Source organism: Centrocercus urophasianus, unplaced genomic scaffold, assembly GCF_019232065.1.
Source record: "Centrocercus urophasianus isolate 14NV4802_14NV808 unplaced genomic scaffold, USGS_Curo_1.0 seq_14, whole genome shotgun sequence".
Taxonomy (NCBI): domain Eukaryota; kingdom Metazoa; phylum Chordata; class Aves; order Galliformes; family Phasianidae; genus Centrocercus; species Centrocercus urophasianus.
In genome coordinates, this window is record NW_024884586.1 from 34,170,434 (window position 1) to 34,196,611 (window position 26,178).

Sequence of the window (26,178 nt, forward strand, 5' to 3'; positions counted from 1 at the left end):
GATTTTAATAATAGTAAATGTACTGTAATGAATCTGCCTATCAGCTTACACCTCACTCACCTGCTTGATGCCCAATCCCTTCTCATGCATGTAGCCCAGATTGAACATCGCTTGGGCACTGTGCTGCTGCTCTGATGCCAGTCGATAGTGAATAAATGCTGTTTCATAATCAACATCAGTACCAAATCCATAGAAATGGTAATCTCCAAGTTTAATTCTTGCAACTGTGTATCCTACAAAGAAACAAAAAACATCATAAAAGATAAAACATCTAGTCAAAGTAAGCCTTGCAATCTCACATGAAGCTTCACTACAGGCTTTATGCACACTGTATAAAGTAATATTTTCTCTTTTTTTGCCTTTCTCACAACAGATTTTTAAAAGGAATACTCAGGTTTAGACAACCCTAACAGACTTCTATTTTCCAGAAAGTACTTCTCCCAGTAACCCTAACAATATTTCTATTACCAGTACAAATTGAAAACCTATGTAATCTCCATAGTCACTGAAGTAAAAAAGCTTTCCATTTATTATATGGTCATTAAGGACTAAAGAATTGTTTTTAAAACAGAAATAATGAAAACAAACCGAAGTCTCTGATAATCACTTGGTAAATGAATATTTCTAGTAAAAAAGAGCACTGTCTAAATATTTTCAGACAAAATCTTACGCTCCATTTAAATCATACCTCCCCTTAAGTAAAAAGTTGACAGACTGACATTTATGTAGATGAACCTGTGTGAAGGTTAGAGAACTCTACTGAGATATAAGATTATTAAACTTAGATTTGTGTATTTTACTATAGGATCACAATACTAGAGTTTAAACTCTGCTTTGTTGAACAATGCTGCATTCTTGATCACTGGTCTTTTCTTGCTTTCAATAAGGAATTACATTTCTTATAAATGATGACAAGTACCAAAATCCTCGAGATATTTTGTATCTACATTAAAAAGGTGGATCAACTAAAATATTCAAGTAAATACATATTTCTCAATTTTAATACTGCTCTATAATTTCATGTGGAATGGCAAGAGAAATGCATTCTACATTTTTTTTTTTTTAATTTTTATTTTTTTACACTTTCCAGGACTTCAGAGTGCAATATGCCTACAGTCATGAAGCAATAACTTTATGGCTGCCAGTGGAATAAAGAACAGCCACAAGCTCTTGTGGAATATGACTAATGTTGAACAAAATAGAAGCTTTTCTCCCTTTCCTTGCTTCATAAAGGAAAAAAAAAAAAAAAAGAGTGTATCTGACATCTGACGTAACTGGAATTGTTACCATACCAAACGTACCTTGAGAAGCTGCTCTATTCCAGTGAAGCAACGCTCGTGGATATGTTTCATTTTCTCCTACTATGCTAGCTTCTTCTAGAAAGGAAATCAATTTATTAAGTGAGAACCTGGTACACACGCACACACACGCACACACACACACACACACACACACACACACCTAGCTGCCCTCAAATGCTTATATGCAGCACGTAAAAAGATTAAAAATTTAAGTGTGCTATTGCCCAAACATGATTCAGCGGGTCTGAAATTAGTAAGAAATACTTTCATTTTTATGTGTTTTTTTCTTTTTTTTTTTTTTTTTTTTCTCTACATCTCTCCCCACACACAAGTTATGAACAAACTGTATGGTTCTACTTCAAAGGTCTCAATTTTTTTCACTTGGAGTGTGAATATGGTTTCAGGCATACTACCTTACAGTTAAAAGATTCTCTGTATGAAGTGTATTTAACAGTTTTACATTAATCTCGAATTGAGATGTAGATTTATAGATATAATAATAATCGAAATTTTAACCCAGACCAAGATGCTATGTCCCAGCCACAACTGATACCTCTGCTGTGTCAGCTTTAGCTTATGTAAAGATGAGTAACTAAAGCCCCTTTGAAAAAACACTCACTACCCTATTCTTAAATCCCAGAAGTCAAAATTTAAGTGTTTCCTGACTTAAAGGTTAGAAAGCTATAGAGGTAAAAAGACTACCAATTTTCCAGTGTGAAAAGGAGGAAAGGTGACAAAAGTTCCATTGAAGCACTAACTGAACAAGACAGACCTTCAAGAATTCTAAAGTTCTACTAACAGGACTATTACAAGTGAGCTCAAAAAACCTTCTGAGAACAAGCAGGAGTCCTTACTTTGATCAAGTATGAAAGCAGCATTGCTTTGTGCAACTTCATAGCCTTGTTCTGCCAAAAGAAGATACTGAACAACAGCAGAATTTGAATCGCCATCTTTATAGCTGTTGTATGCAGTCATAAGTCTTTCAGACCAGCGTCCTCGTTCACAAACATTCTTAAACAACTGCAGAGGAATAGAGAAGATGGAGTAGACTGTGAGGAACTTCAGAAATTTGTATTTTACAGGAGGTCAACTTTGAACATTCAAACACCTGTTAAAAGCATTTGCATTTCACAGGAAAATCTCAACCGATAAATTCACTGCTTAAGACAGGCTTAAACTTCAAGATACAGAGTATATAGATTCCTAAGTAAATCTTGGTGTGTAAAAAACACCAAGATTCAGCTGCTTACTCAGAAATATACTGAACAAGAGCTTTTAAAAAAAATTTCCTATTTCTCAGCTTAAACTGTACACTTGAAACTATGTCCAAATGAAAAAAAAAAAATCAGTACTTAAATACTGAAGTGTGTATTACGTTCATATGATTTTCTTCTGAGCTAAGAAAACAAATGTCACATCACAGCAACATAAAAATTAAAGGTTTTTCTCATGAGATACAAAGCAATTCAATAATTTAACACTTTCCCTTATGATAGCCTTGGTTCTGCAGTCACCAATGCATTTTAACTATGAATATCTTAGGTAAACTGACACAGTTATATCCAATCGTTTGCAAGTTAACATTATTGGACTTGCATTATAAGTGGATGACCTTACCTCAACAGCAGTATGACAAGAACGCATCACTCCAGTGCCAGTAGCATGCATCTGAGCCAGATTGTAAAAAGCCAGAATATGGCCACCCTGGGAGGCCAAATTAAAATATTTCAAAGCTTGTTTATAGTCTCTCTTGACTCCAATACCATCTAAAAGAAATATTAAGTCAATGCTATTCATTCCTCATAACAGGCAAAGTTGTATGAAATACAGCACAATCGCTAGAAAACATTACAGAAAGGTACATAAATGAGTGGGGAGAAAGACAAATAGGAAAAAAACATAAATGCAGTCTAGTAACACTGCAGTATACAAGCAGTATATCCTCACCTTTAATGCCACCTAGTGAACAGATACTGAAATGGCAGTTGTTTATACCTGGCAAATTATTTTGGTGCCACTTACTGTAATACATGGAACCCAGCTGAAGTTGTCCATCAACCCATCCCTGTTCTGCAGCCTTCTGGAAATACTTCAGAGCTAGCTCATAGTTCTGCAGGAAAATTGGATCCAGTCAATAGAGCCTTGCAATATAGCACAATTTAAATAAAGAGAGAATGTGTGTAAAATAAAACAGCTACAGGCTTAAGATATAAAAATTAGACATACAAGGCATATTCTGACTGACAAGTGAACGGGTTGCCAAGAGATGGAGATATGGGAGATATTCAAAAGATGGCTGGTTGAAGATGGTCCCAAGCAACTCATTCTAAGAAGTCCTACTGCAGCATGTGGGTTGGACGATATAACTTATAGAATCACATATAATGATTGAGTTTGGCAGGAACCTCTAGAGGCCAAATGAAAGCTGGCATCCACACATAACGTTGCCACAAATAGTTATAGTTCAAAAGATTTTTTTGTGCTGTTTCAAAAGCAAGCAACTTGTTTCCTCAACTTGGAAAATTAAACTTTATGAATACCTGTTTATATAACTAAAAATATAACACTTGACAGAAAAAGAGACCTCTGTGTTGGTAATGCAATGAGGCCAAAGAACTAATTAAAAGCCTCAAGGCGTTCCTCCACTGTCACAAGAGATAAAATTGGGGGCAGTTAGGGCTTGCTTTGCTTCATAAGAAAATTAAAGCTAAGTTTAAAACTCCAGCAAAACTTTCACACTGCCCCACTTCTCTAACAGCTCTGGCAGTATTTTCAAACTTGTTAGAAGGAACTTAGAACATGTTTAAGAGTTGTTAACCCTTCAGTGAATTACTATTATTTTTATATTAAAAGTTTCTCCACGAAGCTTTCAGAGCAATATAATTCTCCACAAGTAAGTGTTCTACAGTACTCCTCTCTAGAGAAAGAGCCTGTAGAAAGCAAGAAGTTGCACAATCAGCTATGACTAGTGTAATACTATACTGGGATGATAATAGCAGGGTGGCAAAGTCTTTGGCTACAGCAAATGAGAACAAACCCAAACGCAGCAGCCACAGACGCAGAAATGAAGGAAAAGAGCTCAGGTAAGCAGGGATCTCCAGCAAGAGACACCCTCACTTTCACTGTCAACCCTTAAATGAGGTCTGGGAAGGGGTGGATCTTGGCTCCACCTCTTCCAGTCAGTGAGGTGCATTGCTTGCACCTGAGCTCCCCTGGGTTGACCCTCCCTTCCCACCAGGTGCTCAACCACTGATTCAGGCCATGACTTAACATTTCCACTACACCTAGAAAGATGACCATCAAAAACTTACCACTGGAACACCTCTTCCATAGAGATAAGCCATTCCTAACCCACTCTGCCCAACTGGATTACCCTGAAGCAAAAAAATAAAATTCTGTAAAGAAAATCAAGCCTACAACTAAATCTCTCAAATTTTGCAGCTCTTTAGTAACACAAAAACAAGTAGTGCTGAAATAGATGAAAACATGCAAAACAAATTTATTAAGCAATAGTTATTTAAGAAGAAAATAGCGTATCTGGGAAATTTTGCTCAATAGCTACGAAGGTGATTAAAACAGGAAAAAACTTTTAATGCTAGTTATGAAAGTCCACAGTGCATTTTCAAAATGTTGAACACTCACCCATAGGAAGCTAGACCATTAATAACTTATCTTCAGTTTTTCCAAGTTTGAAGCATTCTGAATGCCATAGAAACTCCCAAACAATTAGCAAAACTCTAAGAATCTGTCTTAAATTGAGGCAGATTGCTGGTGGTCCTGTGTTAATCACCAGCATCCCTACTGAACTAGAAGTATGTAGAATTGTAAGTAGAATTGTAGAAGGTAATGGCGCATATCAGAAACTTTTAGTGAATGTAGCAAATTATCAAGTCAAGAGGACCAGTATCAGAACAGTCTCCAGAATCCTTGACATTCAAGATTTAGTTAAACTGCAGCCTGGGACAGGAGTAGCTGTACACATACATAAGCGTGCAAAAAGGCATTAGCAGTATTTCTGAGCTATTCAACTTCTATAGTGCAGATGCTGTATTTTTTGCAAGCAGATAATCATACCATATCAGCAGCTTTCTTGAAATACTGAAGAGCTGTTTCATTATTCTGAGGTACAACATCACTTCCTTCTGAGTACATCTGAAAGAAAAAAAAAAAAAATCATTTCTGATGACTACTCAAATAAATTAATTTTCTGTGGACATCATGAAGCACTGTAGCATTAGGCAACTCTATTTATTTTATTATGGAATAAAGAACTTATACCAAAGCAGAATACATGTATTATGCTATAACTTCAGATTCAGAGGTTATATGAAGAATGAACTATCCATAAAGTTAAAAGCTTTGAGTAATAATATCCTTCACTTCTGATCCAGTGTGGAGAAACACAATTAGACAAAAAAGTCCTCTAAGATCAATGGAAGTAAAACTATACTAGCATGTAAAATACTACTTGAAAACAAGAATTGGTTGCTAGGCCCTGTTCCTAGCCTAATTCAATTCAAGCATTTATTAGATATGTATTCAAACAGCCCTGAAAGCAGGAAACTGCAATCTCTTATGTCAGGTGCCTTGATAAGCACACTATACTCTTTTTTTCATGAGTTTTTTAATCTCCAGTGCAGTGAGAACCTCAAGAAGGTAAGCCAGAGCTACTGCACACTGCTGCCTAATCTTACGGGGTACTCACATTGAATAATAAGGATTTAGCTCCTCATACAGAGTAAAGGTAGCTGATAATCTAGATCTCAGGCAAGTGACCTGAATACCTTTCTAAGGAGAAAGGCGTTCACACCACAAATAGCAGCTTCTCAGTCCAGTTTAAATTTAAGAAGGAAATAAGTCTCAGGAAACGGATATAAAGGTCTACTCTGCAGACAGATTCAGGCTTTGATACAAACCTACTGGAAACTAATTTAGATACCTCAGTTTCCAGTACAGAATAAGAAATCTTTTTTTTTTTTTCCCCTTCCTGGAATAAACATTTGCTACACCACAGTTAACTATCTAGACACCCATTTCCTATTTTTAAAGGTCTAGTTCAAGCACTTTTCACTCAAAACAAACCTTCCAAAAGTGAAAGAAGAAATAGAAAACAGACTAGACATAATAAACTGCTACTCTCAGTTTAAAACTAGCAAAGTTGAAGCTTCCAGCATTCCAGTTTGAGACTACACAAAATCAGGAGATAGGAAATACTATTATTCTACTGAAACAGACAATTGTCTTATTTTTGAGTGTTCAATATTTACCTTTCCTAGAAAGGCCATGGCATGTGAGTTGCCAGCATTAGCTGCTTGATTGAAGTACTCAAATGCGCGCTGGAGAAAGGAAGACAAGTATTTTAGTTACCTTGATATATGATCTGAGTCTTTTCTTGCAAAATATAGCACAAGTGCAATTGTCAGGCTTGCAGGTTCTTCTGAGCAAAAGGCTTATCAATTCTGCCTTATTTAATGGAGCTCCCTATATAAAATCTCAGTACTGAGCAGCAATCCCACTCAGTGTATTCCAATAGGCAGAGAAAAAACTGCTACTGAACACAAGCTATACAGGTATATAAGCTTGGGTATACTCATTCTGACCACTGAACATATTCTTTAAACTCTTACAGATGAGCCATTTTTAAGGTGGCTGCTGTTACATAATGTGTGGTCAGTAGCAGAGTCTGAAATAATCCTCAGAACAGCACACTCAGCTCTCTAGTTTTTCAGTATGTATTTTCAGAAGATAGTTATTTTAACTTCCACAAGCAATAGGTATGCTAGCTTACGACAGCAGAAGTTTTGCTTTCTAAACAGATTTATTAACTGTAGTATTTTCAGTCACATCATTTTGGCTACTGAAGTGCTCTACTCTTCAAATTCATGTGAGTTAGAATATAATTGCTAATGTATACATAGTCCACCATGAAGATCCTACTACATATGCAGAAACTCAGCCAGTTGCAGATAACATTTAGTGGAAAAACTCATCTTTGTATTTTTACTTCCTCATTTCTAAGACTAGTATTAAGCTAACTGTATTAAACACAAATTTTACTGAAGACATTAAATACCTTATGGCAAATAAGAGTTCTGCTTGATTGTGTTCTTAGGTACACTATTTCCACCCCACCTTTATAACTGTAATACACACTGGAGATGCACAGAAAGGCTACCTGATGATTTTGCTCTACTCCTCTTCCTCCATGCAAGTGCAATTGTCCAAGACCAACCTAAAAATAAAGGGCACAATACAAATAAATCACTTTTCCTTAGGAAATTTACTTTCTTAGAAACACAGATAACATAGACAAAGACAGAATACAAAACCCATTTCCTCCATAATATGCTAAGGGAAGTGGAGAATTAATGGAGAATAATAAAAAGTGACTGTCCTAGATAAAAAAAAATAGACTGTTCAATTCCACACAATTCTTAAGTCTTAGCTGAGAGTTAAATCAAGACAGTTGGCCTGCAGTGTTCTCCCCTCAATCTGTGTTACACATAGAAGAGGTCCAGCTGGCACCATGCAGAAATATTACAAAAACAAAGCAGTAAGAAACTGAGGCTCTTTCACAAGGCCAGTTCTTCTGATCAAGACTTCCCTTACAACACGTAAAACTATTCTTAAACTAGTCTGATTGGTTTCCATGAACTCCAATATCATCTTCTCTAAGATACAGAAGTGATAATATTTTGGATTTATTTTTCCACAGATACTTGCTTTTCTTTAAGTCCAATCTTAAGCATGCTAAAATATAAGCTCCTTCTAACAAAAGATAATCGGGAAGTGTCAATAAACCTGATTGCTGAGAAATACTGAGAGAGATATTAGAGCTTTAGCTTTCTAAAACTTTTCATACAATCCCCCCAAACTCCTGCAAAATATCAAATGAACTTAAGTTTTACCTGCGCTTGTACATCTCCTTTCTCTGCTACAAACTGGTAATACTGAATCAAGTCTTCTTCCAACATTCCACTTGCCATTCCTGGATTTTCTACTTCATCTGCTAAGCGAATCCGCTGAACCACAGTTCCACCAGTCAATGAAATATCGCTAGCAACTAGAAAAGACATTTGTAAAACTTTCAGGCAGCTTTTCTCAATACAAATACTGTACTGCAACTTTGAGTAACCAACAGAGATCCAGTTTTTTTTTTTAAAATAGAGGTAAAAAAAAAAACACCTTACAATTCAGAACCAAACTGATAACTTAGAAGTGTAAAAATATAATTCTCTAATGCTGACAAAAGGAGACTTTCTAGGTATTTCTATATCATTCAAAAACATTAGTTGAGTAAAAAGTGCTTTTACCGTGATTAGCTACAAGTCGATAGTGAGTGAGAGCAGATTCACAGCTTTGCAGGACTCCTATCCCAGCCCAGTAACGGTAACCCTGAGAAGAAAACAAAGATGGTGCTCATTTGACAACTCAGCACCTGCCACGTTACAAACAAAAGTTTTCACATTACTGGAACAAGTTTTGACAAGACAACAGGCTAAAAGAAAGTCATGAGACAACTCCAAAACCATTAAAAGCAATTGACTGATACCATTCAAAAGGCTAAGTGTATCCAATAAACAGCAGGTATTACTCCAGGACAAACTTACAGGTGAACACCTAAACATCTTTCCACTTAAATGTAATACGTTTTCTCTTAAATCTCAACATCATTGGAAACTGCATCTTCTGCAAAGATCTTTGGCTTTCACTATTTTTATCAGCTTTGAACAACTAAGGCAGATATCACTTTGCTTTAAGTGAAAAGGGATATATACTTGGTTCATTTAAATCCACAGTGGCACACAGCTTACAGTGAGCAGATTTTTCCTTACGCGAAGGAAGAATAATAAGAAATGCATGCATATAAAAACTTAACTGGGAAATTTTACTTACCAAGATCATATGGGCTATCAGATTTCCTCCTAAAGCTCCAAATGTGTAGTAGACCAGGGCCTTAACAAATAAAAATATCACTGATTATATAAACATCTCCCTCCAAGATAAAAAGAAAACACACACAGAAGATTTTTTTCCCATGTGTTACCTTAGCTTGACTAGAATTGACTCCTAGACCAGATGCATACAGAAATCCAAGTGCCTAGAAATAAAATGAAGACAGTCAGCAAATCTCAAGGAAATTCCAGGATTACGTATTCCTGGAATACATAATTATAAAGGAATCACACAACAACTCAAAGTTGGAAACAACATGCTATTCTCTACCTTCACTTGGTACTTCCTCTATCTAGGCCCTTCCTTTCTTATTTTACAATATCAAGTTCCTAAGTTGTTCAGTTGTTTAAGAAACTACCATTAATGCAATTCATCAGAATTCATCCTAACATAACAAACAAAAGGTCAGAATTGCTACATACATGTATCTGTATTCCCTACAATAGCAGTTAGAGTAACAAAAATTGTTTGGCTACATTTTTCCAAGTTACTTTTATTCTTTAAGTTTAGTTAAGTACTACTGTATCTACTCTAACACCTGTTACAGCTGTGTGACTCAGTAGAGAAACTAGTAGCATAGAAGATGCAGTGTACATAAACCATGCTAGGCAACTCCCAAAGTGTAGAGAAACAATGCAGATAGTACTGTGTAGTTAACAGAATACGTAAATAAGAGGGCTGTGGAGGTCACCAGGCATAATAGGATCTGCAGGGGCCCCTTGTGTGGTTAATGGAATACATAAAAGGGGGGCTGTGGAGGTCACCAGCTCTATGGGGGCCCCTTGACTCTCGAGAAACCATGGTGAGACATGGCAAGACAAGACATGCCACATGTCTATTGGGTAGAGATAATCGTAGCAAAGGTGATTGGTAACACTGTGATATAGGGAGAGCTATAAGAAGAGTGTGCTGCTTACAATAAACTGCATTTTGTCACTCATCATTTTGGTGTGCTGAATAGCAAACAAATGGATCAGGCCTAGCGCAGGACCAACTTGGTTGGGCGCTGAGCCTGAGGCTGTCAGGCCACTGCGGGCCAGGTGGACCGCAACTTAAGTCGCCGTGAGAAACGGCGACAGTACTGAATTCTAGACTGATAAAAATTCTGATCTTATTAATATTAAGCCTCTAGAAAAAAAAAAATACTCTCGCTTTTTAAGGCAAATCAGTGCTCGAACACTAAGTGGGGAATAAGATTCTCAAGACAAAGAATCAAGAGAAACCGGTCAACTCCAAAAGAAGCTGATGCTTCTGAAACAGAGAATGAAGTAAGTATATGCAAACACTGATGTACACAAATTGACAATAGCCACAATTTTCAACACAATGAACAAGTACCACAGAATTGTTTCCATTGAAAAGGGGACCTTAAAGTCATCTAGACCAACTCTCTTGCAATGAGCAGGGATACCTACAGGTAGATCAGTTGGCTCCTGGTAACAACCAGAACAAGTTGTTTCACATCACATTTTCAAACAAAGTGCTGTGTCTACTACCTTTTTTTAAATCTAGGTAACAGATGACATTCATTGTTTTCATCTCATTCTAGAGGAAAGAACAATCTATAAAACCCATTTAAAACAAGTACAATCTATAGATCTAAGCGACTTATAAACCTGTGGAGTTTTTGCAGAATTTAAGAATTCACATACCATTTGTCCTTTAGGAGAACCTTCTTCTGTTAGTTTTTCAAATAGCTCTTTAGATGACTGTATGTTCTGCTTCAAGTAATCCCCAAACAACAGTGCGTAAGACACTTTCTCCATTGCCTTGGTATGATTCATGTCAGCTGCCTTCAGAAGATACTGATATGCTCTTAAAAGAAAACAATTTTAGTCACTTCAAAGCAAAACAGATTCCATTCCTAAACCTGTAAAATTCACATTCTTGTATGAACAATTTCAAGCAATGTGCTGAATATTTACAAGGACCATTTCTGTAATAACCTCAGAGAATATAGCAGATTAAAATAAGCCTGAAAACTACTTTGGAGTCTTTGATTTGATGAGTACAAAATTATTCAGATGAAAATACAAAATATTTGGTCCAAGACAACTGCACACATGACAAGTCATGTGATAAAACAGTCATGCTAGCTGTAACAAAGTTCTCTGTTTTAAAATCTGATACTATTTAATCAAATGCTAACAGGTACTAGCTGTCTTTATCTTTGCCAAGGTGTGATGGACAATCTCTAAGTGTAGATCAGCTTTCTGAGGTCAGAATAAGCTGCCTTGTCTCCATCGACAAATTTAACGCAGTAATCATTCTCACATAATAATCAGAACCCTGGAGTCACCACTTCCTGATGAAGTTGCCAAAATGAGTACCAGGCAGTTCTAAACTTAACTTCTTAACTTAGCTATTATTACAGTAAACTGAAAACTACTTCACCAACAATTGGTTGTATTACAGGGCAGAAAGTAAAAATACCAGAAAGAACAGAACATCTCTTTCTATTCTTTTTTGGTTTCTTCTACAAACATTACTCTAGCTCACAAAAAGCTAATTATTAGAGCTTTAGTAATTTGTGAATAAGATTAACATTTCCCTGAAGATTGAACAGAGCAGGACAAGAAAAGCTCTTCTTCACCGACCCAGTATTTGAAAACAAATGAAAACCATAACAAGAAACATTTGAAAAAGGATCTAGTAACAGAGACATATCAACTACTTGTATCACACACTCTCCTCTCAGGCAGGTCTCACATTCAGACTGTAGCTAGAAAACTGCAGCACCACCTTGCATTAAGCCAACACTTAGAAGACACTGATTCAGAAATTTATTTTCAGTACCATCACTGCCTAACTTGTTGATAAGTCCCATTAAGCAGGAAAATACCAAGGCATCTAATTTATGTTAACTCATAAACATAAATGACTGACCAGCTACATAGTCATTATCTTGTAGGGATGGAAGATGTAGACTTACTCTTTCTTCTGAGCCTTTTTGGTGCTTTCATTAAGGATTTTCATTCCAGTCTGATAAATATCCTCAGCTTCTTGCATCTGCCTCCTCTTATTGGACTGCTCTTCAGCTTTTAAAAGCAAAATAAATAACCCAAAACATTAAGATCTCCAATTACACATCTTAAGACTGGTCTCTCAAAATTCCTACTTGTTTTAAGGGTAAATACAGTTTAAGGAGTATTTTTGAAGACCAATAAACAACCCTGAGTGACTACCAGGCAAAGGAAACGTTGAGCATCTTCAAAGATACCATCTCATGTGATCTCTGTCATGAGTTTGCTGTTAAATTATTCCTTTCCTTGCTCCAAAGCAAGCTGTGCATGGAAGAAAGGTGCTTTCTAGAAAAAGCTTGCTTGCATACAAGAAAATCAGCAAGTATAATGGGAACACTGTCAAATCTCCATACTTCTACAGCTTCAGAAAGCGAGTTTTACAGATTCCCCCACTGCAAGATTTCCCAAAAGCTTTAAAAACTGCATTTGCACTATAATTCTTCCCCAGTATTTCCCATCATGAGAACTTTGCCTTTCTCATTTCTTACACGAGATGGCCATTAATACACAATAAGGACTTCTAGATCTTGTAGTAAAGAGCATAAGGATATACGAAAACACTGAATTAAGAAAGTATTATTTGAACAAAAATAAAAAACACCAGCTTGCTTACTTTCACAGAAGCCCCACTTTTGATCTTTCTTGTAATCATAGGTTGTTGCACACCAAAGCCTGCCATCTTCCCTCCCATCTGCAGTACACTCTGCATATTCCTTCTCCATAAACAAAAAGGGGAAGTGGCAAGGTTCACCATCTGCAGTGCCTCCAATAGCTGTCAAAACTGAAAATACATACCCAGAAATAACTTCAATTTATAGAATAAAGAGAAGCAGCTGTCTATCATACCAACATAATTCCTACATATTAACTTTTATGAAGTTAAAATTGTATTTAATCAATTTTTGAATCAAAGATTCTAACTTACAAAAGCATGTAAAAACAGTTACTTTCCCAAATAACACTTCAAAATATTAATCTTATTTTCAATTATGAAATGGAACAGCAGGCATCCTATTTTTAATTTCTCAGCAAATGCATTAGAATATAACAATTTTAAGGAAAGACTTCCATGAAAAACTGCACTTTTTTTTTTTTTTTTTTTTTTACGTAAATACACTGAAAACATTTTTTCACTCCACCAGTTTAAGTTGCATTCAAAATTACTTTTAGTGGTGTTACTTTTCATGCACTCACTACACTATCAAAGGTTAGCAATTTCACTGCACTATTTTTAGGTAATGTCAGTCCTCTATGAAGACTATGAACTATCTTCATTTTTTGAACATGAAATTATTTCAGTCAGCCTTTTATGAAGTTCTGTTTCAGTATGCTGAATTCAGCAGTTGGCTTGAGCTTCGTTTGAACACATTTGCAAAGATCTGCAATTGATAATGTCAACTAGACTGCTTTTTAAAGGTAAAGTTTCTACCTCTCATGGCTGTAGGGAAAGTTTATGTTTTTTTTTTCTCTCTCTAGAGAACTACACTTGCAAGGCCAAAAGATCACACTAGTTTATTATTATTAATAGGAAAAAACCCCAGAAATAGATCACTTGTTCAAATTGCATTTCCTAAGTTGATTCCTTGGCAGATGCCCCTAGGCAATTTAAATAACACGAGGAAAAGTGTTATCAAACATGCATTAAATGTGTCTTGATGGAAGTAGGTTTGAAACATTTTAGATGTCAGTTAGCTATTGCATAATGCACAACCTCACGGTAAGAGCTCATGACAGAACTTCATTATGAAGATACTTTATACCACATGAAATCCAAATAAATATTCATAAGTATTCAGGAATTTTAAATACATTGTGTTACTCTAAGATTCCTCCAAATTGGAAGGGAAATATGGCAGGAATTGACAGCTCCGTATCAACTGATTGTTGCAGTTGGTGGAAAACTGCCCAAAAAGGATAAATAACCAAAAGATACTACATTCTTTTTTTTTCCCCTTCACAGATGGGAAGAGAATTCCAACTTCTTTCTCAAAAGAAATGTCTTAATAGCACTTATTCTAAGATTCCAAAGATGGAATTTTTCTCTGCTCACTGACCTGCAAAATACACATGGAAAGTTTAAAAGTATTTTGCACGCAATCCCATCACCATGCATATGAGTGAATATATCTTCAGAAAAGCTTTAATCTCTTGTAATGCAGTCCTGTCTCTGACAGCTCGTTCAAGAGATGTAATGTGTCTGAGGCAGATTCCTGCCCCTCTCAGTTAAAAATCTCCTCAGTGAAGCTTTCCTTTAACAGTCTTCTCCCTCCCAGAATACAGGCACTTTTCTGTCAGAACTGCATTTTGTATACAGAAAGTAATCCTTCTATCCACATCACTAGCTTATTTCATAACAAGTTCAAAAGAACTGGACAGGACGTTTAAACTTACAGTTTTTAAATCATGTTCAGTACTTCAACAAGAACAGTTAAAAATCTTAGATGCAAGCAATACCCAGGGACAAGCCATCTAGTCACATAATTCTGAGGTAGGAAGTAATTCATTTTGAAACAGATTGAGTAAATGAAGTATTTAGTTCATTAGTGCCACAAAACTATTAAGTAGAGTTTAATATACTTCTCCTTACAACACTACATCTCTCAAAAGCAGTATTCAATCCTATCAGTAACTTTTTTTTTTTAATACAGACTATACACTAGTTCTGCATTAAGAAGGTACATTAGAAAATACTCGAAGTTAATATGTTAATAACTAAAAATAACTAGTGTGATCCTATTCATTATTCCTGTTTTCGTTTGATATTCAAACCAGGAGCTGAGAAGATAGACACCATTAGTATTACCGTGTAGCTACTCTTTTTAGCAAAATTGAAGATTAAATTTTTATAGACAAAATGAAAAGGAAAATTCTTTGCTATACAAAGTCTAGAGTACTCAACTGTATCACGTAGGTACCATTCACTACTAACTGAAAGTCAAAAATAATAATTTTATATAATCATATTATTTATACTTATAAATGTATATAATATTAAACTCATATTATTGTTAGCAAGATACAAACAGAAAACCCAGAACACTAGAATTTAGAGATGTTAGACACAAGGTTTTACTTGTATTTGAAAATTTACTGAAGTTTACAAGCAATTTAGTTGCTGCCCTAAGGCACTTATAGGAAACTTGTTTTTATATCAAGGTTTGTTCCTTCTTTATCAACCTACTCTCCAGACACATGGTCAGCAGACTGCAACACTGATGCAATTTCTCTTTCTATGGTTTCGATACACACAGTAATATACATGTACTTGAGTCCTATATGAAGAATTCAGTGCTTTATTGATTTGATATTACAATCTTTTCAAAAAGATGGTAGTAATAAGACTAAAGAAAACTCAAATGAATCTAAAAATACACACTAAGAGCTTCTTGCAAATAAAAGGATACCAATTACCATTCTGGTAAATTCTGGAAAAGTAAGGATGCTTGTCAGCTGATGAGTTAAAAATGACTATTTGTGTTTATTTACATCTCAGTTATGCAGAGTGTTTTCTCTTGCGACTAGTTTATAACCTTGCAAGCAGTTACCTGGACTCTGTATTTCTGCATCTTCCAAATCCTTATTTAATAGGTCAGACATGTCTAGAGAGTTCAACTCTTCCAGAGAATTCTCTTTTTCTTCCTCTTGACTGTGGAAGTTCTCTTCATCCTCAGGCTGAGAGCCTGACTTCCCTGATTCAAGAAAGATCTGACCTGCTACCACTCGAGTTCCTGCAGAATGGTCCTTTACCTGGTCCTCTGCAGGTAAAGCCTGAAAGAAAGCAGCCGCATAATTCAGAAGATTAGAAACCAAAGAAAGAAGTTGCAAAAAAAATGAATACATATATTAATTTAAAAAGATACGCTGTCATGATTTTCATCTGGGTTCCAATTAGTATAGTACATTTAAAGAGGATTAGCAGAAATAAATTGAGCTATTAGCTCTCACTGACTCCATCCTAGTTCCATGAAAAGAATACTCTTCAAGATACAGAAGATTAATTCTTTCATCACACAGAAGTAGTCAATGAAACAGTGAGAGCTGAAGAATTCTTGAAAACAACAATTGAATCATAGTTCGGCATGTCAGACCCTTGTTCTTACTCCACAAGAAAAAAACCAGAATGACTAGAAACTTTTCTCACCTCTGACTCCAGTGATTCATCTTGATTCCCTTCTTCATCTATAAGAGAGATTACAAGTCATTACATGTTTTCCATAGTGTTTTATTTTTGAAGAACAGCTAAAGTTTTGTTTTGATTTTGTCGTATTTTACCACTGTTTTGAAATACTCTAGTGTATAAAGTTGAATAATGCAAGTAATACACTTCAAAATAGACCCTGTCATCAAGTGTTGTCAGGAGGAATCAAAAGTCTCACATCTGAACTTGAAATCCTTTAGCTTTTCTAATATTGGATACAATTGTATTATGCCAATATTAGAAAAGCTACAGGATTTATTATTACTGTAACTCAAATTAATCTTCTACATTAACATGCAGTCTGAATTCTTCCAGTTCAGCTAAACTGCTTGAAAAGGTACACAGAAAGTGCAAATAACTCAAGTAATCAGAGGATTTTAGTCACCATATCAGCTTTAGTATAAACAGCTTCAAGATCAACCAGAAAGTGATATTAGCACCATCTCACTGATAATTAAACAGTACTTTGCATAGAAGAATGATAAATCCTTGTGCCTGACCAGCATATTCAAACTTCAGGCAGAAGTTTCTCTTTAGAACTATGAGAAATGACTTGAGACATTGTTTAAGAGCTGTAATCTTTGATTAACTGTCATCTTTCTCACCTGAATGGGTTATTACAGGCTAACCAGTTAGAAAGATGGGGAAGAGAAGCTGAAGATAAGAAATGTCATTAGGCAGAGATCCACTAAAATGCAAAAGGAACGGAGGTGAAAACGAGGCAGCAGATCATCTGAAAAGTTTGTTATGACGCTTTCATCACTGTTTTGCAGAGCTGTGTAAGTGATTCAAAGGACTACTCATTGTACTTCAGACAACTTGACTTACACTACCATTCATCTCAATCAAAAGCCTCAAATGTGACAGCTGAAATGTGACTCTTACCAGATCTGACAACATTATCAGCAACTGACACCACCTCATCTAGGTGAAATGAAAGAAAATGCTATAGGTTTCCCTTCCTCCAGTATAGAATTCAAATCAAAATAAAAACCTTGAAATCTAAACAAACACGCCACCAACTCCTATTACATATAAGAATTCCACTCCACTCCCCATGAATTGGGGTTTATAATGCTATCTGAGCACAACCAACACAAGCTAGAGCTCATTAAATGTTTGCTCTTCAACCCTGAAAGTAAATCACCTGTTTCATTTCTATTGCATCACTGAAATTCTCTCTGAAGGAGCCAGCTTTGTTATTGGAAACCTGCACCTGAATAATTGGTTCTAAGACCGGTTTAAAACAACAAGTCTGGTTTAACTGTTTGTGGGTCATGGCAAAGTAGATGAGGTTGCAGAGATTACTGGTTATATGACTAGAAATAACTGAGATTAACATTAATTCCAGAGGACTGATGACTAATATGCACCCTCTATTTACAGAAGTGTCTACTTCCAAGAAGCAGTTGAGAAAACTTCTGACAGAATTATTGGCAGGTCACAGTTTGACCTCAGAACAGCTTATTGGTCAAGGTTCAACTCCTGAATAAAGTCACGGACGATATATTTGTGCACCTGCTTCAGAGATTAAAGCTGATAGATTCATTTGTTTTTCCATGCACAAATGCTAAAGAAAAGGTAATGACTTTTTTTTTTTTAAAAAAAAAAAAAAAAGTTGAGTCTCTTATCAAGGGTGCCTATCTCTATAAAGAGCTTCTGGAAAACAAAACAAGAAAATGAATCCCACCTTTTTTTTTTTTTTTTTTAACAAATAAGAAGGATACTAAGAAGTACTGAAAGGAAAGAGTAAGCAGAAGGATTTGTGTCTGAAACAGGCAGCTGGTGAAATTCACAAGTTTCTTACAAACCTTGCAGTATTACAGACACAGCTGGGTGTTCACATGCCCAGCCAGGATTCTGGGGCAGCTAAGCACCTGCTTCAATTATCTACTACTTCATATATAGCTAAGATCAGCTTCAAATAACCGCATTTATTTTACTCCAAGTAGAAAAACCTCTGTTCAGTTAGCTTATTTAAATACAGCAGAAGTATTCCAGCTGTAGTGCTAGCTGAGGTTTGTAAGAACTACCACTTTCAGGAAAGTATTTCAGGAAAGAGGGGGTAGAAATAGTGGGAATCAGGTGGTGCAGTTCAGATAACATTATTAGGTTGAAGAAGTCCAGCAGTTCCAATGTTTTGCTATATTCAGGAACAAATCAACTATAACGCTAAAGATCTGCTGCTACCAGACAACTAACACTTGTTTTAACATTAGAACGCTTGCTCACCTTTGGGAAACAAACCAAAATTCAGTAACTGGAAGCTGTAGACAATCTCTCAGAGTTTTAACAAACATTCTAATTGATAACTGACAGTTGGTGTCCAGAGAAGGGCAACGAAACTGGTGAGGGGTCTGGAGCACAAGTCTTATGAGGAGCGGCTGAGGGAGCTGGGATTGTTCAGTCTGGAGAAGAAGAGGCTCAGGGGAGACCTCACTGCACTCTACAACTTCCTGAAGGGAGGCTGTGATGAAAAAGGGTCTGTCCTCTTCTCCCAGGCAAATAGTAGGACCCGAGGAAATGGCCAGAAGTTGTACTAGAGGAGGTTTAGGTTGAACATTAGGAGAAACTTTTTCTCTCAGAGGGTGGTCAGGCACTGGAATGGCTGCCCAGGGAAGTGGTGGAATTGCCGTCCCTGGCAGTGTTCAAGAGGTGCCTGGACGAGGAGCTATGAGATATGGTTTAGTAGCTTGTGGTACTGGGAATGGGAGGGTGGTTGGACTAGATGATCTTGCAGGTCGTTTCCAACCTTGTGATTCTATGATTCTTACAGTTTTGGCTACACTTTCCAAGTTTCAAACACTATCACAGCAAAGCAACAAGTGAAATTTAGTATGCTCTACACTTTGTACACAGTAGGGGTGCAAAGACATGTCTCTGTAGTGCAGGAAGAAAGTATTTCTTAGACCATTAATAAAGCATAAAATGAGATAGCATTTACTTGATCTTTGTCATTTTTTTTTTCATTTCTATTTTGTGTACATAATGCATTAACAGAGTAGGACATACATGTATATTTATTTTTAACTTAAACACTGAGCATGGAAATTCTTTTTAATATGCACATCAGAATTTTGATGACTGCTGTTCTTGAGATCATCTGTGGTATTTTTACTTCTTTGAACATTCTTTTCGTGCCAGTGACTAGTCAGATGATGAAACAGAATGCAAGCCCTGTTTATCCCAATTTTGTAGAAACAAAGGAAACCTAAAGTCACCCATGACTACTGCTTATCAAATTTGGACCTGTTGGAGCACATCCAGAGAAGCGCCACAAAAATGGTCCAAGGGATAGAACATCTCCCCTAGGAGGACAGGCTGAATGAGCTGGGGCTGTTCAGCCTGGAGAAGAGAAGATTCCAGGGAATCTGATAGTGGCCTTTCAGTATTTAAAAGAGGGCTATAAGAATGAAGAGGACAAACTCTTCAGCAAGGTCTGTTTTGATAGGGCAAGGGAAATGGTTTCAAACCAGAAGAGGGAAGATTTAGACTGGGTATAAGGAAAAAGTTTTTTTTTTTACAAAAAGAGTAGTAAAGCACAGGAACAGGATGCCCAGAGAGGTGGTGGATGCTCAGTCCTTGGAGAAATTCAAGGTCAGATCGGACAGAGGACTCTGAGCCACCCAATATAGCTGTAGGTGTCCCCAAGAGATACCCCTAGGGGAGTTGGAATAAATGACTTTTAAAGTTCCCTTCCAACTCAAAAATCCATAACTCTATAATTCTATAGAAAACTTTCAACTGTTGAATTCAGAAAAGAAATGGTCAGCAGAGCCACTTTAGCATAGATCCTATTCCTATTACATGAACCTCAAAAACTTGCAATGAGTTAAGCAAAATCCTTAAGCAGCATCTATTCAGCAAGACTAGTTTCAAATTATCCCTTCAAATTATCTAAGTAAATTATTCCCAGTTACAATCTTTGTAGTGCCCTTATTTTAGGGCAATTACAAGATGAAGATAATGGTCAACTCTCATACTGAATACAAATCTTTTTTCCAGTCTCCTTGCAATTGCTGCTAGCTGCTTACAGCCCTCTGTAGAAAATGAGACTTTTAATAAGGCAAAAGTTTAGGAATGTATTCCAGTTAGGAAAAAAAACAACAAAAAAACCTTGCGAGGGACAGGAAAAGCCATTGAACTCTGATGTTTATGAGAACAAATATAAATACATACCTGTATTCATCTGTCCTACCAGTTAATAAAACAGTACCAGTACAAAAAAAGTTATGCTTATCACTAACGCTAGCCAAAGAAGGTACAGGATAGCCAGAGCAAGAATTGCTTCCTCTCTTCAGGCAAAGCAAAAGAACTTCTATCTCTTTATTCCCATGAGCAAGGGAAAATATCTAGAATCAAAAAATATCCACAATCAGAAACAAATAAGATTATGTTCCCCCAAAACTGTTAATGAAGCAGAAGCAGCAGAAGGCCGCTCCAGCTACAAGCAGTAGCAGATCACTATCTTTCACCAGAACAGAAGTAGCTTCTATTTTCATCTGCTTTTGCCCATGCCCCCATAGATGCCTTAGTATTCTTCCCCTAGACCCAACCTCAAATTTCTTCATAATCTGTACTAACATTATGTCTTAAATTAAGAAGCACTCCTTTCTCTTGATGAGTTTTCTTGCAAGAAATCTTCAGGAAATTGCTTGAAGCAGACTATGAGCAGTTAGGATTTAAATATATAGCTAATTGCCTGACTAAGAAAAGTCCTTATTAAAAGTGTCTTCCAAAGTTCAGACATAACAGTTGAACCATTTTTATTTAACCTTTTAAAAATCCCTCCCTCTAATATACTCTGGTTCCAGGTAACAGTTTCCTGACATCAGGGAACGATCAAGTATTTAAAGAAGCATTTAACACAGTAGGTAGGCGTGTAACAGACTGTACAAGACACAGACTTACTGTTACTGAAGGAAAGCAAGGCACCTAAAAAGTCATTATTACTTCTTTCTCCTTCAGAAAATAGAGGAAATAGGAGCAAGACAGATTATTATCCCCCCCCCCCCATTGTAATCCAATATCCTTTCCTAATTCAGGATATTAATGAAAAATTTTATGTCACAGGAATAATTTAAGTTTAGCAACAACATCCTTAACTGTCAGGCAATGTACTATGGTTTGACTTGGGCCTATTAATCCAATTGATTGCAAATACACAGGTTTTTTTTGAGATTAATTTAATCTATGAGAACCTCATATTCACAGAGCTATAGGATGATGAAAAAGCAGTCCAGCCAGAAGACCTGCATTCTGCACGCTACTACAGCCACAGAGGTGCCGTTAAGCAGCCCCTAATTTTGACAGAACTTCCACAAAACAACAGATGGCTCGTTTAAAGTGAATTATCTCAGCTTTACCTTTTATATCAGTGCAAACACAGCATTCACACATGGTACGCCTCCCTTCTAGCTTCACAGTCCTTGTACTTGCCTTTTCCATGCCATGGGACATGTTGAGCTGGCTTATAACATTACGCACTAAGCTCTATAACTACAGTTGATATTCAGTCTGAGCTCCAACAATGGAACTTACCTTTAGGTTGCTATCACACACATGAAAAATAAATCTCAGACTAATGAACTTACCTCTAGAAAAAAGGTAAACTTTCTTGAGATATCAGTCTGTAAGCACACCCTGAGTAGCAAAAGCTGTACATTCAAGTTGTCAAAGACTTTAAAGACTCTCTATATAAATAAAGGCATTGCATGTTTCTTCTCCTCTGCTCCTTTGGTTCCAAGGGAGTGGGAAACAGGAGCCCAGGAAGGGAAGAAGGATGACAGCAAACACAAAGCACACAAACGGAAGCAGCATCCCAACAGAAACAGCAAAGGGTATTACAGTGACACAGTGTACGCTCCAGTAGTGGCTGCATATCTATCTGTGGGAGAAAGTTCATCTGCTAATGCCAACATCAGCGCTATTGGCGCATGGGCTATGAGATCCATATTAGGGAGAAAAAAGCATTTTGCGTTAAACCAAAACACACTAAGTTGCACTGAACAGACTCCTGCCGTGCTACCAGAACGAGCGAGACTGTGCAAGGCACAAACCCTTCAGATCCTGAGGGATCCCAGAGGAAAAAAGGCCCGCCCCACTAAAGGCCTATGTGGGCCCAGTCTGGCTCAGCCCCGCTCCCCACCCCGCGGTCACACAACTACCAGATGCCCAGCTCCCACAACACCCTGCTGAGGCCGAAGCAGCTCCCACCCTAACCCGGCACCCAAGGGCTCCTGGCTCCCCCACACCTCAGAGCCCAGCCGGCAGCCCCAGCAGCAGGCCCCTAGAAACGAGACCGCACAGGTCGCAGCCCGGCGCGTCGTAGAGAGGCAGCAGCCACACACTCACCAGCCGCCGCCAACCCCGCGGCCCGCAGAACCGCGACGCACAGCAGCAGCGCGAGACGCACCCGCCGCCCCATCCCGCCGGCCTCCGTTGCGCCGCCGCCGTCGCCAGACCCCGAGCCCGGCTCCTTCGCCCCACCCACCGCCCCAGCACCACCAATCAGCTCTCAGTACTGACGAATAAAAGCTGACCGCTGAACGCGGCATACGCAAGCCGCCAGGAAACGACTTTCCTCTCTACATGGCCCACGCCGATTGGCCAGGGTAGGCGCTGACTGTCACGCCCTCTGGTTGGCCAATGGGATCGCAGTAGGAAATAATGGTGGAACCATGCCCGGCCGCGCGAGAGCGCCCTGCCCAAGCGACACCTCTGATTGGGGCGTGCCCGTTCCTACAAGGCCCACAATGCCTAGCAGAGGTCATTCTGCCTTCACTACGGAGTGCGAGGCGTCACGGCGCGATTGGACTACATTACCCACAGTCCCCCGCGCCGAACTGCGCAAGGAGCCGCAGGGCAGCCGTGTCTGAGGAAGGGGGCGGGAGGGGCAAAGCCGTTTGTGCTGGGGGAGTGGTGCGCGCAGGCTGGGCGCGTGCTGCCCCTCAACTAACCTGGCACTCGGCATCCATCACTGCGTGCAAAACTAAACCGTACCGCAACCTCGGATCACTGCTATTTTATTACACGAGGTTTCACCAGGACGCTCCGTGTGCTTAAGTGTCGCCCGATCTCAGCTCCGTTACGTTCACAGATCACCCCACAAAAGCCGCTGCGCTTAACAACCCCCTCAGCAGCAAATCCCTCCGTATGCAGCGCGTGGCCGCTCCGCCCGGGCAGGCAGAGGCGCGCGGAGCCACGTGCGGCTGCGAAGGTGCGCATGCTTACAAGGCGGGGCTGACGAGAAGGGAGAGAGCGGGAATAAAGGCACGTGCTGCGGAGGGGTGCTTCTTAGTTCTCGTAAAGGAGGAGTGCGGGTGGCTGCTTAGTTTGTTCGGTGCTGCTGCGCTGCAGAGCGGCGGTTGTGGTCACGAGCGCGCGGTGGTGTTTGCCTGAGGAGGTCTTGGTGAAGGCGAGGTGCTGTGTCTGCGCCTTCTGAGCTCGTTTCTAAGTTATTCCATGCTTCACAATGTGTGTGCAGGCTTCATTGCAATGAAGGAATGAGAGAAAAAATGTATGGAGGTAAGATTAATTTTTTTTTTTTTTTTTTCCTTGAGCTTCTTAATTATGTTGCAGATAAAGCACCCCTCAATTGCGGATACCTGCCAGTGACTGACCTACTGTCTGCATATGGACCCCTGTACTTTACCTGGTAACCTATTTGGAGCCTTTTTGGATACAGGTCTTTTAGTTCCTCGTTAGCCAATGCATGTGGGCAAGTACAAGAATACAGAATTCCGTGTTTGTACTACTCTCTTCACATGCCTCTTGCAGCTTGCTCCTTGCAGCATGCACCCTGTCACTCTTGGTGCTGGCTGCCAGTCCAGTGAGCCCTGTGACTTATGATCCATTCCGTGTTGCTGGCATTTAAATCTGTTGCACTCTGGGCTATCTAGACCCCAGGGTGTATGTAGACCTGGTAATTTGTGATCTCTTGTTACTGGCAATTGGCCCCTGTGGCATGTATGTAAGATTAAGAATCTTTTAGGTTGGAAAAGCCCTTTGCTGTTGTTAAGTTCACCTATTAGCCTGACCCATCAAGTCCCATTACCAGGGTTGCGAGGGGCCAGCAATACCGGGTTCAAACTGTGATCAACCAGGACACGAATACAGGGACATGGTATCTTCCCTGGTCCTGCTGGCCACAGTATTTTTGAAGCAACTCAGGATATCATTGGCCTTCTTGACCAGGGAATGTTGCTGCATCGTGCTCAGCCAGCTACTGAGTAGCACCTGCAGGTCCTTTTTTGCTGGGCAACTTTCCAGACACACTGCATGTGGTTGTTTTGACTGAAGAGCAGCACTTGGCCTCTTTGCTTCTTTGCATGCCATTCAATTGGGTGTTGCCCGTGTATCCCTATCTAGGCTTTCTGTCCCCTCAGGGAGCCACTACTCTCGAGTAGTGTTGAGGTTATAAAAAAGGTGTAATAAGACTTGTTAATAGACTCATCAGATACAGGGCTTAGTTGGACAAGTGTCCTGTGTTTATTTCACCCTTACCCTGTCTTTGTCTCCCTGAAACATTCTATAATGTTTGTATGACTTCTCAAGTTCCCTCTAGTATTCCATATTTTTATATACTATCACTGCTTTGCTTCTGTAATACAATTTTGATTTTGTGGTGCCTCCCTCAAGGCTATCTTGAGTAGTTTCTTTTGACAGCCTATGAGTTAATGACTGCTTGCTTCTCATCTTTCTTGTCTCATTTCATATCTACTCACTAATATTTGTGCATTTATTTGCTTTATTGTTTTTCTTGTTACTTGTTATTTCTATTACACTAAATAATACTTAAACAGGTGATTTTATTAACCAGATGCTCTTATACTCCTTATACTCTTACAATGAGAAAGATACTGCTGTATGTTTAAGATTCTGGAATCATACTCCTTTTTGCATTCACTCTAGTTTTAACTCTGCTATTGAATTACTGCTATGAGTTGCTTTTTTCCTCCCTACTGCTTATTTCCTCAGGGGAGAAGGTTTGGTTATCTTCAGTGGAATTTCTTGTAGGTTTTAATGAAATCTGAGTATTATGTTTTTCCCAGAGCTGTAATGTTACAGGTCCAGGGGCATGAGTTATTTGTATAGATTTCTTATGTCTGAATTGTGCTAGGAGCCTCAGCTCTACACCTAGCCATGGCAACCTTCCATGTTATCCAACTGGTTTTGTGCTCATGGACCTGTCTTTAGATGACAGCACATAACAAACACAGCATAATGAACACCTGCTTATTCTAGAGAGACTAGAAGTGTTGTGACATCAGGCCCATCTTTGTCCCTGATTTGGTGAAAGCATGGTGTTCATGCTTTTTAAAATGTTTTAATTATTGAAGAAATGCAGCAATAGATTTCTATTCTACTAAAAAAGTGAGGAGAACAACTTAATTTAGTAGAAAAGCAGTCTAATGGTTTAGAATTTGTAACTGAAAATAACAGGTTTTTGTACTTCTGCATAGATGTGTGGATTTAAATATATTAAAGTATCTTTGAAATGACTTTGTGAGGTGACTCATAAGTTGTGGCGCAGATGCTGGGGGAAAGGAACAATTTCAAATTAAGTAATTTATTGCAGTGACTTATCCAACCCATTAAAATGGCTTGCAACCTAAAAATATTGTGTATGCTCCACTTTACTATGCATTAATACAATAGAATCTGTTGTATTAATGGCGAACTCTAGAGTAACCTGAAT

The 26,178-nt window shown here is 38.3% G+C and overlaps 1 protein-coding gene across 1 annotated transcript in view; it reads right to left on the reverse strand.

Moving 5' to 3' along the window:
* SEL1L (SEL1L adaptor subunit of ERAD E3 ubiquitin ligase) overlaps positions 1-22,905 on the reverse strand; it is a 31,125-nt gene extending 8,220 nt beyond the window's left edge. Inside the window, exons 1-19 of the mRNA XM_042814121.1 lie at positions 22,833-22,905; positions 16,422-16,459; positions 15,826-16,048; positions 12,894-13,061; positions 12,190-12,295; positions 10,910-11,072; positions 9,349-9,402; positions 9,198-9,257; positions 8,615-8,696; positions 8,210-8,364; positions 7,477-7,533; positions 6,569-6,637; positions 5,376-5,453; positions 4,613-4,675; positions 3,324-3,411; positions 2,919-3,067; positions 2,156-2,321; positions 1,302-1,376; positions 61-233 (exon numbers count right to left, since the gene is read on the reverse strand). Of these exons, the coding sequence (XP_042670055.1) occupies positions 61-233; positions 1,302-1,376; positions 2,156-2,321; positions 2,919-3,067; positions 3,324-3,411; positions 4,613-4,675; positions 5,376-5,453; positions 6,569-6,637; positions 7,477-7,533; positions 8,210-8,364; positions 8,615-8,696; positions 9,198-9,257; positions 9,349-9,402; positions 10,910-11,072; positions 12,190-12,295; positions 12,894-13,061; positions 15,826-16,048; positions 16,422-16,459; positions 22,833-22,905 (2,040 nt within the window). The remainder of the gene's footprint in view (positions 1-60; positions 234-1,301; positions 1,377-2,155; positions 2,322-2,918; positions 3,068-3,323; positions 3,412-4,612; positions 4,676-5,375; positions 5,454-6,568; positions 6,638-7,476; positions 7,534-8,209; positions 8,365-8,614; positions 8,697-9,197; positions 9,258-9,348; positions 9,403-10,909; positions 11,073-12,189; positions 12,296-12,893; positions 13,062-15,825; positions 16,049-16,421; positions 16,460-22,832) is intronic.
* Positions 22,906-26,178: the final 3,273 nt, after the last annotated feature.